Below are 10,445 nucleotides of genomic sequence, written 5' to 3' on the forward strand. Positions count from 1 at the left end.
TGTGTCGGGGGTGTAAAAACCACCACGTGGCGGCTGCCACTCGTCGATAGCAGGTGGCTGTCGTCGTCGGGGAGATCTGAACGGGTTCTCAACGGTGCGCCGAGCGGTGCGTCCTCGCGGCTCCTCGATCCGGTCACGCGACCGCGATCGTTCTTCGGCGTTCGTTGGCATTTCCTCATCGTAGGAATGTTCTCGTACCATCTCCAGTGAATAGCTCAACAATGAACAAGAGCTATCTTTATTTTGTCTCCCGCTTCTTCTCGGCTTTCGGCCACGGGACCTTCGTCAAGGCAGCAAATATACACACTGATATTAGTGAGGTTAAACACGCCACGAGGCGCCTACTGACTACCATTCACTAAAGTACTCAGTACCTCCACTAAGGTATCGGAACCTTTGACACGCCACACGCACAGTGTGTGTGTGTTTACGATGGCTCAAACTAACGCGCGACCCAATTGCTCTGCACGCTGCAGAACAAAGATAAGAAGGCATATGCCGTGGTGTTGTCGCAGATTTGGAGCGCTATATCACCGGAGTGGTGCAAGCCCTCCAGGAGGCTGTGTATTTCGAAGTGTGTGGGGGTGAAGTGGTCTGGGTGTACACCAACGACCCTACAAGGGTGTGTGCCGTCGCGGCCCAAGATGCTTCATATGCCGTGAGGTGCTGGTTTGCCCTGGTTTGTGACGCTGCCATCCCCGAAGAAGTGTGTGCGGGCAGCGCGGAGGGGAGGGTGTAGAACTGCCTGGTAGTACGGAATACAGGCAGTATGGTACCATTGCCCGCAGTCCGTACATACAGTAGTGTCCGCGATGCGGTGGCAAGCAGAACAGGCAGGTGTGGCGTGTGTGTGGGGGTGTTCAGATGGAAGCGGCAGTTGAGGCAATAATGGCGCGGTTATTGTTGCCACGGTGTGTGGAGTTCGTGCGTGGATGTGTCCATGACGGGTCTGTCCAGGGGATGAACTTGTGGCGTTGGATGCGGCTTGTGCTTGTGCGGAGGAGGTCGCCAGTGAGGATCGCACACCCCGCAATTGGGACCAGGTGAAGTCGGCTACGGGCTTCTTGTGGTGTGGGTGAGTACCAAATGTCCGAGCCTCTTTGGAGTTCATGCTAGAAGGTGACGGCGATTGATGGGCCATCGGGAGTGTGGCGCATTTGTAGACTGGTACGTCTGCCAATACGGGAGCTGAGTGTGGCTGGTGCCGACCCGATGGATACGGTGGTGGGGGACGACGAGCATGGCATGGAGTGGGATGTGAATGGCTTCGAAGCCGCGGGAGGGTGTGACGAACGTGCGACCAAGGGTTTTTCCAGGTGTGGGAGCCGGGACGGTAGCAGTGTCGGCAGAGGGGTGGACTGCAGCTGGCTGACATGTTGGGGGTCTGTTGCCGGAGTATAGGTAGTGGGTTGTGTAGAGTAGCTGTGGGGATGCCATCCCGATGGGGGCAAATCGTTGGAGTGTTGCGCGGGTCCAGCCAAATTTGGTACGTAGGGGTGAAAGGCTGAGCAGCATAGAGTTACATTGGTGATATCACCTACCCACCGGACTTTGTTGTCGTGGAAACGATTGATGGAAATGAGGAGTGCCGAGAGCTGGGGTGAGGTGAGCCCAGATACGGAGGTCATTGGGACGGTGGGGACAGCTAGCGGGGGGTTGGTGCCATGGAGTGGCGATGGCGAGGGCGGGTTTGAAGGTAGTAAGGTATCGTAGTAGTGTACCTAGAACTGTAGTGTCCGAGACGGGTGGGGGGATGCGGAATGCAAGCCGGTGGTCAGTGAGGCCGCACTCGATTTTGGTAGGCCTCAAGGGATTTCGTGAGGTGGTCGTGGGCGGGCGAGCCACAGTCGTTGGCAATCCGGAGGAATTGGTAGAGCCGTTGGCTGTGGCTAAAGCGTTCACAATAGACGAGACCCAAGCCATATCTGTATGGTCGTAGAACCATGACTTTGGATGGCCGTGTGGTAAACGGAGGATGCTGCAAGGTAAGCGTGGGGTGAGAGGTCGAAGAGGAAGGATTTGTCGGCTCCGAAAACACCTCCCAATGCAGATTGGCCTGTGAATTGATTTGAAATATTAGCACCGTCTTGGATGCCCGGGTATGAGGTGGAGATGGCGAGTGCGTCGTCGACGAAGACGAGGCTGGAGATGGTGCGTGTTTGGGTGCCTTGTGGGTGTTGGTTGGCTGTGAGTGATATGGACGGGGTCAGTGTCACCTTGTTGTTGTCGTATGAGGATATCCATGCAGTAGCCAATGTGCATGACCGCCAGTATGGAGCTCTGACGGAGGCCGAATTCACGGATGCCACCGTCGAGCCATCCAAAGGCTGTGTGGGTGTCAATCTGGCTGGCTCCAAGAAAATGGGCCATGAGTTGGCGAGGAAAGGAGGGCACACCGAGTTTGTGCTGTAGATGTACTCCATAACGAGTTCACATTCCTGCCACATACGTTTTGCTGAAATCTTCAGAACTCCGCCTGCCAACTCATGTGTTGAGTCTCGAGTGAGATGGTTGCGCATCAAGGTACTTCAAAAGGAAAGTACATTACATCTGAATCGTTGCTACGTAAAATTACAGCTGAATGTAGTCCGGGGTACTAGTAATAAATATTCGGTTGGCGGCAAGGGATACAGTAGTGTAAAAGTGCATACGATAGGAATGAACGTCCATGACCATAACTCAGGCTGTAGAGTGGCTCGTTCGACTGGCCAGAGGTAGTTCTGTAATTTAATGTATATGTGAAGGCTATGTCTGCCCGAAGTGCTCAAAATGGATGGCTCCAATGGCCACAAGAATTATGCCGATAACTCAGGCTGTAGAGTGAATCTGTGGCAGCAGAATGGCTCGTTACGCTGGCCAGAGGCAGTTCTGTAGTGTAGTATGCTTGCGGGGGATATGACTGCCGGAAGTAAGCAAGCTACAGTATATGTGTACCCCGCGAGTAGCTGAATAATTATGGAGAATCAATTACTCTTGGTTGCTTTGTACTACTTAGTTGCTCGCAGTTTGTGATACGGCCAGGTAAGTATATTATATTTTGCTACAGCGAAAGTATACAATATTTCAATAGTATGAAGTTCATTTGGGACGTTGGTTGTACTAGTACGGTTTCGTACGACTGAAACGCACATGAAACTTAACGTAACTTACTTAGTATCTGTTAGGTACTCTTTTACAATTTGCTACTCCACGTGTATACTAATCTTCAATGTAACGATCGAACTATCCTAAATTTATCGAAACGAGGACAGCATATTTTGGCCAAAAAGCCTTGACAGCACTAATTGTAAATTCGAGTGAGCGTTGAGAACAATAGAGAGAGTGATAATAAATTTGGCTTGGGGGATGCTACAAGTCGAATATTGTGGGGGGAGAGATAAGGGCTGAGGAGGTGCAGGGGTTGCAGTCGCTACTATTCTGGCGATCTATCATACACTATTAGCTAGTCATGATGTCGTGAATGGTGGTTTTAACCTCTCAAATTGTGCCTATGTGCTTTCACATGCCGATAAGACACAAGCAGAATCGGTGTGCAGGGGACATAAGGCGTGGGTTATAAACGATGTAAGGGTTGCAATCGACACAGCTGTAGCGATTTGCATGCACTATAAGCTAGTCGCGCCTAGTATTTTTTTTCTTAGTCTGAAACCTCTGCTTTCTTGTGTAGATTCACCACGGCTCTTACCGAAATTGCTAGCGTTTACACACAGCTATACGTTCTACTTCATAGCTTCCACGCAAAGTCACATTGCACGCAATTTGATGTAGCCCTTTGATATTCCTTGGTACTCGTATGCGTTATGTACTAGCTCAACTGCTGGCATAATTCAGGACTCTCGAATGCTAGTCTTGCCTTACTAGCACAAATGGATTTGCCCGTCGTTGACACGAAACAACAACGACGGGCAAATCCTCTACTATACTGTATGAGCTCCTCTCGTTATCATTCTATTAGTTGTGAATAAGGTAATTGCAAAGCAAGGCTAGTTACTTTAGTACTTCGAAGTACATCATTCAGGCAATATGAGGCAATATGCTCCTGTTCAACCCTATCATCTTCCAGAAATACTGCGTTTTGATTGAATAAATATTACTTGAAGTATATTTTATGGCCAACTACACATTTCAATGTTGTCATTATTCAATTTGCCACCTCACACACACTGCTTAGTGGTTCCACGGGTATGAAAGTGATCATTCCCCTTGCGCATTCAGCCATCCGTTAGTACCGCAAGCAAGGTTCTTTCTATATCTAGGCAGTAAATCACGACATTAGAAGATGTCTTACAGAAGCAGATGAAGCACAATATACGCGGAACTTTGGCGACTTGTGGGGTAGGCTGGGTCTGGCACAGTTGCTGTGGGGGTCTGGTAGCATGCAGTAATGTTCACACGACTGCCCCAGGCCACGAGGCCTGTAGCAATCGTTCGAGGTTTTGTCCCATGTATACGTATAGCTACTCGCAGTAATATACACTACATAGATTGGCGTCCGCTTCATGCCATCAATCGGTGGTTGGCCATAGGGCCGTCGATCAATGATTTTGATGGAAAAGTTCGGTATGACCAAAGCTTCAACAGTATCGACACCTCCAATAGTAGGACAAGAGTTGATTGCTGAAAGCAACATGTCAAGGGAGCAGATTGATGCACAACCCTACGATTACAGGGGACTTATAGGATCATTGCAGTATCTCGTCAGAGGCACGAGACCTGACATTGCAAATGCAGTACGCGATCTAAGTAGATTTCTAACATGCTACAATCAAAGGCATTGGCTAGCGGCCTTGTGAATCCTAAGATACTTGAAAGGAACGTCCACTTATGGACTCTATCTCAATGGTAACATAGAACAGATAGACTATGATGACTTCACGGACGCTTCTTTTTCGCGTCAGTCAAAAGATCGTAAATCCGTCTCCGGATATTTAATTCGAATCGCAGGGATTTGTGTCAGCTGGGCAAGCTCTAAACAGCACCAAGTAGCGCTATCCACAGCAGAAGCAGAGTTAGTGGCTCTTAGTGAAGGCTGCAAAGAATGTGAATGTATTCACGCACTTTTGAGTGAAATGGGTTTAAAGTTAAACCGCCCAATTACAGTATGGTGTGACAGCCGTGCTGCAATTGATTGTGTCAAAAACGCAGGAAACCACAAGGGTACAAAGCATATTGATATTCGAACACTCTTCACTCGTGAACTGTTTGAAAGGAAGAAAATAAGCTTAAATTATTGCTTATCTAAAGAGATGATTGCAGATATAATGATTTAGCCACTGGTCTCGTCTTACTTCAATTTTAAGAAATAAATACCACTCTGGTCCGTAATGTTTGTCACATTGTTTTTGGCGTGGTACTTGCTTCGCATAAGGTTAGCACGTCTACTGGGCATCGAGTGCACGAGATAGCAATGGCATTTAACGCTGAGCGGATGATTTTCTTTTTACAAAATCGACCTCACGTTCTTTGAAGCTTGTATCTCCTGCAAAAAAGTGCTTTCGGAGGAGCTCGAACTAGCCAATCAAAGTGGAGATCATTACCTTTCCAATGCACCAATCAGTTCAATTCAAGTCGTAAATTTAGACGAATGGCACCACGCCAAAAACAATGTGACAAACATTATGGACCAGAGTGGTATTCATTTCTTAAAATTGAAGTAAGACGAGACGTAGCTTTCGACAGATCTCGTTGTGGTGAAGAGATGTTAGGTCTCAAAATATATTGGCGAAGAATTGGTCGAGTAATAGACTTTAAAACAAATTGAGTTTTGAGTAGGGCCAATATAGGGCCATTAGATTTTGGCCACGAAGGTTTCCTTGATCTTAGCACATCGTATCCAGTTGGAAGGTTATTGTTGGCGTACACAAATGGGGGACTGCCAAAACGTCCGCAAACACCCTTTGGCCTTTCAGCCTATGAGTGATTGTATCGCTTTACTACACCAGACCTCTGAGTGAGGAATGGGTGCGATCCCGAAGGTGTACCGTCAACTACTTCCACCACTACCGTACAATCCCACCAAGCAACAAAACGACCAATTTCGATCTAATTAGTTTAGAAAATCATAATTCTCATGCACAAAGGATGTAATTTCCAACACTAGTTATTTGTCTTATCGCCAAAAAGTTTCATAAACAACATCATCTGCCGTTCTTCACGGCGATGCTCCCTCTTTCTTCGTCCAATATCTCTTGGCGCATCTGATGTTCTGACTACCACTGTTGTTCACGCTCCAAATTCATTCTTTGCGATCAGCAGACATCTTCTCCATCATTACCATCGTAGACACCATGTCCGCCGAGGTTGTCTGAATCCGTACTCTTCTCCATCATTACCATCGCAGACACCATGACCGCCGAGGCTTTGTTGTCGGAATCCATTACTCCATCGACAAACTTGTCGATCGATCGGGGTTTGTTCTCGACATTAGACTGAACGCCTCCTACGCTTGTAGCCGGGCGCTTAACTCTTTGCTCATTTTTGTCCAAGTCAATAACGCTGAGTTTGTGCGGTCAAGCTGCTCTTCCTTCGGGATTGACTCGTCTTGCATGTCAGCGGCTGTGCCTTCATACTCTTCATTCGATTGTTCCGACTCGGCTACTACGATCCGTATTTTCATCGTAAGAATACATAGTAGACGTATATGCTACGTTGGCGGCTGACGTAACGTTGCCGTCGCTTTTGTTACACGTTAGTGAACGACAACCATAACCCCACTACAAGCAATGCTTGTCGCACTGGATGCAATGTCGGTTTGCGCCGCGGGTAGTTGGCGGTGGGATTTGGTCGTCTGCAGCCGACTTCATTCACGTTGGTACATTATACTTCGTTAACATGACTGGTACTCACCGTTCTACTTTAGTGAACGAGAACAACTACACCATTACGAGCAATGCCTGTCGCGTCGGAGGTCATATCGGTTTGGGTCGTGGCCAGTTTGTCCTCAGATTTGAACACCCGCGCCCAATGTTGACGATGTCCTTGGATGCCCCCACCCGATATTTTACGCCACACATACGACGATGGCCCTCGACATGACAATGATCGCATCGCCTGAGGCCATAGCCTCGTGCGTCGCTACTTGTTGGTACTATTTGCTCTGTATGTATCGTGTATGATGTATTTAACCGTCAACCATATGATGTCTTGTGTGTACTTCGGGGCGGCGTCAGTAATGAGTCCCGCGGCGAGCAACTGGCGGTATCGGACGATTTTGTCATTGAGGTCATCCGTTCGATGCAAGATGCGTAAGTGCTTGAGGACAGGGCTCGAGCCTTTTGATTCCACGCTGCGCTGAGGTAACACAATAAGTTGATTTCGGCTGACGTTACGACGGCAATGACGTCATCACGGTAGGTCAGCGATGCGCAAACACTAACGTCATGATGCGATACAATAATCGGTTTAGGTGGCGGTGAATCCTAGAGATTTGACGTGGCCTTAGCGTCATCAAGTTCGCGTTCAGAGCTCAACGTTGTGTGTCTGGAAAGAGCGGCAGCCCCTGCTCTTAACTTCGCTTCATAGGATAAACTTCATAAAGTAACAGACGTTGGCACACAACACACACAGATGTAGGGGTAGTGGCTCAAAGGAAGGTGGATTCAGAAGTGAGCTTAGCACTAGAACCTCCATAATTATCATCGCCAAAGACATGCATCCATGTAAGTAGTGCAACCTTAGCTGCACTGATTGAAGTTTGTCAAATCTCTCAATATATGCGACCTTCAAGTAGTGTGTGTAGGATCAAAATAAGGTAGCTATTGGCCCTCGACACACTGTAGTAGTCGAGGGATGTGAAGCCTGGAGCTCTTCCAGCTTCAATTGCATATATATAGCTTTAACTATGTAACTTCAATCCTTGTCTGCCTATGGCTAACATAAAGAAACACCACCACCACGAATGGTGATATTTTCTTCTGCACGACGCAGAGATCAGATGCACGCCCAAATAAGTGCCACAGCAGGTTGTTCACGCGGTGTATTGATAGTCACTGCTGGAACGGGCTGTCGAGTACAAGTGCGTCATCATCTGATTTAAATGGAGCTTGGTGCATGTAACGGCTTGATTCAATGCCGCCACCATCTCGCTGTACGCAATAGTTCTCCAACATCCGCCCCAGCTTGAGAAGGCCCGTTTCGATCAAAACCTTGTGTAGTAGGAATTGGTCGAGGAGCCAGTGCTTAGCTTGTCTATAGTATTGCATACATGAATGCCTAGCTACATTTGTCCATTGCCGATGCACGATTTCATGTAGGATAGTTCTGCGCTTTCAGACAAAAGTAATCTTTCGAATGCCTTCACAGCAGTAGGTCTGGCTCTCTTAGAGTTTCCTGGCGATAGATCATCTAACCTCATGTAAAATGCAAATTGTATCGGTTATACTTGGTTTCATTATTTGAATATCCATATTTTCTTCTACCATCTGACATTTTCTTCGAAATCTACCGAATCCACAACTACCTTTACAGTAGACAGTATTAATGGCTAAAAACAACAACATCCTTTGCAATCACTGGCTATTAATAGCAAAAGTATCGGAACTCTTATTGGATGAAACCAATCATACTAGAATTAAGGTTGGTCGGAGTAACGGAGATATTCATCCCTCGCCTCAATTGCCTCAAAATACGTACCCTCGTATATGGGTGAATATGATCACTTTGTAGACACCGTTCAGACAATTTCAGTCGGACATACTTGGCATTTGTATTGAACTTAAGGGGAACATATTTTGTCCGAATGAAATTGTACGAACGGAATATGTTCGGACATACTTGTGTATTGTATACATCCGCATAAGAACGATCAGAGCTTTACAGTAGCGAGCGACGCCAGAGCATCCGCCCACGAAATAGCGCGCACCGCAGCGTAGCGGAGGTCGTGTGTATAATTTTGTGCAGGCGGTGCCTTGGCGAGGAGTGAGCCCCAATCGTGCACTCACCGAATCTCCAATCGATTCCTCTTGTCGGAAAAGCGGCAGGTAGGCCGCAGGCCGTGCCGCTACCCGGGCAAGGCCTGTGGTACAACTATTCGCATCTAATGTGTAAATCCATTTAAGTGAGTGTCCGAAGCACATATCAAGAAAATATTTGTCCGAGTCGTTATGGTATGGTACCAGGGTATGCATGCAGCTCACAAACGTTACATGAAGCAGACGTCCAATATATGCAAAGCCATTGAACCAACCCCAACAAGGGCAACGGCATCAAGTCAGCTCAGATTGGTCAACAATTTACGCGTATCTCGGTGCGTGTGCGACAGGGCTTGTACTGTATGTAGTTAACTCAGATTACCACTGATCAATCTTGTCCGACGATTTAATGAGCTCGCTTGGGTTGCTCATACCTTTGGTTCCGATTTCATTTTTGAATTTTCCACTTGCCATGAACGTTCTGTTTGCCTTGTCTGGTCTCTTCGTTTCTTCGTTGCCTCCACGGCCGTCGTCACCCAAGAAGAATTTGCCGGCGGCGTCGAAGCTGCAGTTAGCCAGCAATTGTACTTGTCCGGAATTCTTGACACCTGGACGGGGGATATTTCGTGCGGGTCGAGTTTGATCGCCCCCAACATCATCTTGACCGCCAGTGATGTATTCGGCTCGAATTACTGAGACGGAAAGGAGTAGACCTGTGGCGCCTGCTCCTTGCGTCTATTGGTCGGTACTTTTGGTGGTATCCATATGGTGTACCATATGGATTGGTAGAGTGTATCGACCCCTTTGTCGGGTCTGAGAGTTTAGGTAGTTTGAGTGGCTGGCAGTCACTCACCACGCCTTTTACCTTTGAATATTCCAACGTTTTGGTTTCGATCGGCTTTGAAGTAGTTGAGATACAACAAAGAATTATTTAGTCAAAGTCTCCATTTGCCCGCGATCTACATTTTACCTGTACGCAGCGCCTGTTCTTGCTCTGTGACTAACATACCCCCGAGAGAATGTCGTCTCCACCCGGAACGGCTGGTCTGGTGCTCCGACGCACCGTCTCTCAAGAGATGCAATACGCACGCACGATGTCGTTGCCGTAGGCGGCCTATCCCCCGGAAATCACTGCCGTACAGCGGTTGGGTCAGCACCTGGGCTGTCCACGAACAATCTGGGCGGCTGGACGACGTGCAGAATGCTGTCGGCGTCCAGACGCGACATACCTACGAGCAGATGGTGCACCTGCACCATCAACAACAGCTGCATTCGCAGCAGCAAATGGAAATGAACAATCGGCTGATGGCTGAGCTAGAGAAGCAGCGCTACCGACAAGAAGTCCTCGTCGAGCAGCTGCACGCACAGAAGAAGCAGAATGAGGCCCACGACCAAGGTTTGCAGCAAGCTGCCGCCGTGTCTGTCAAACGCGGTGAGCAGCTGGAGGAGATGCGACGTCGGACGAGCGCCCGTTGTCGTGCCTTCTCCGCGACCTCGGTGCCGGCTGTTGCAGTGCCCACGACTGCCCCCGCTGTC

The 10,445-nt window shown here is 48.3% G+C and overlaps 1 protein-coding gene across 1 annotated transcript; it reads left to right on the forward strand.

Annotated features, from left to right (window-relative positions):
• Positions 1–812: 812 nt before the first annotated feature.
• H257_13195 (hypothetical protein) lies at positions 813–2,412 on the forward strand (the record flags this gene model as incomplete). Its single annotated transcript, XM_009840663.1, has 8 exons — positions 813–837; positions 958–1,075; positions 1,164–1,316; positions 1,418–1,486; positions 1,584–1,696; positions 1,803–1,870; positions 1,940–1,985; positions 2,081–2,412. The coding sequence occupies 8 exons, from the start codon at positions 813–815 to the stop codon at positions 2,410–2,412; spliced, it is 924 nt and encodes a 307-aa protein (XP_009838965.1).
• Positions 2,413–10,445: the final 8,033 nt, after the last annotated feature.

Source organism: Aphanomyces astaci (assembly GCF_000520075.1).
Source record: "Aphanomyces astaci strain APO3 unplaced genomic scaffold supercont1.46, whole genome shotgun sequence".
In the NCBI taxonomy this organism is placed as follows: domain Eukaryota; phylum Oomycota; class Saprolegniomycetes; order Saprolegniales; family Verrucalvaceae; genus Aphanomyces; species Aphanomyces astaci.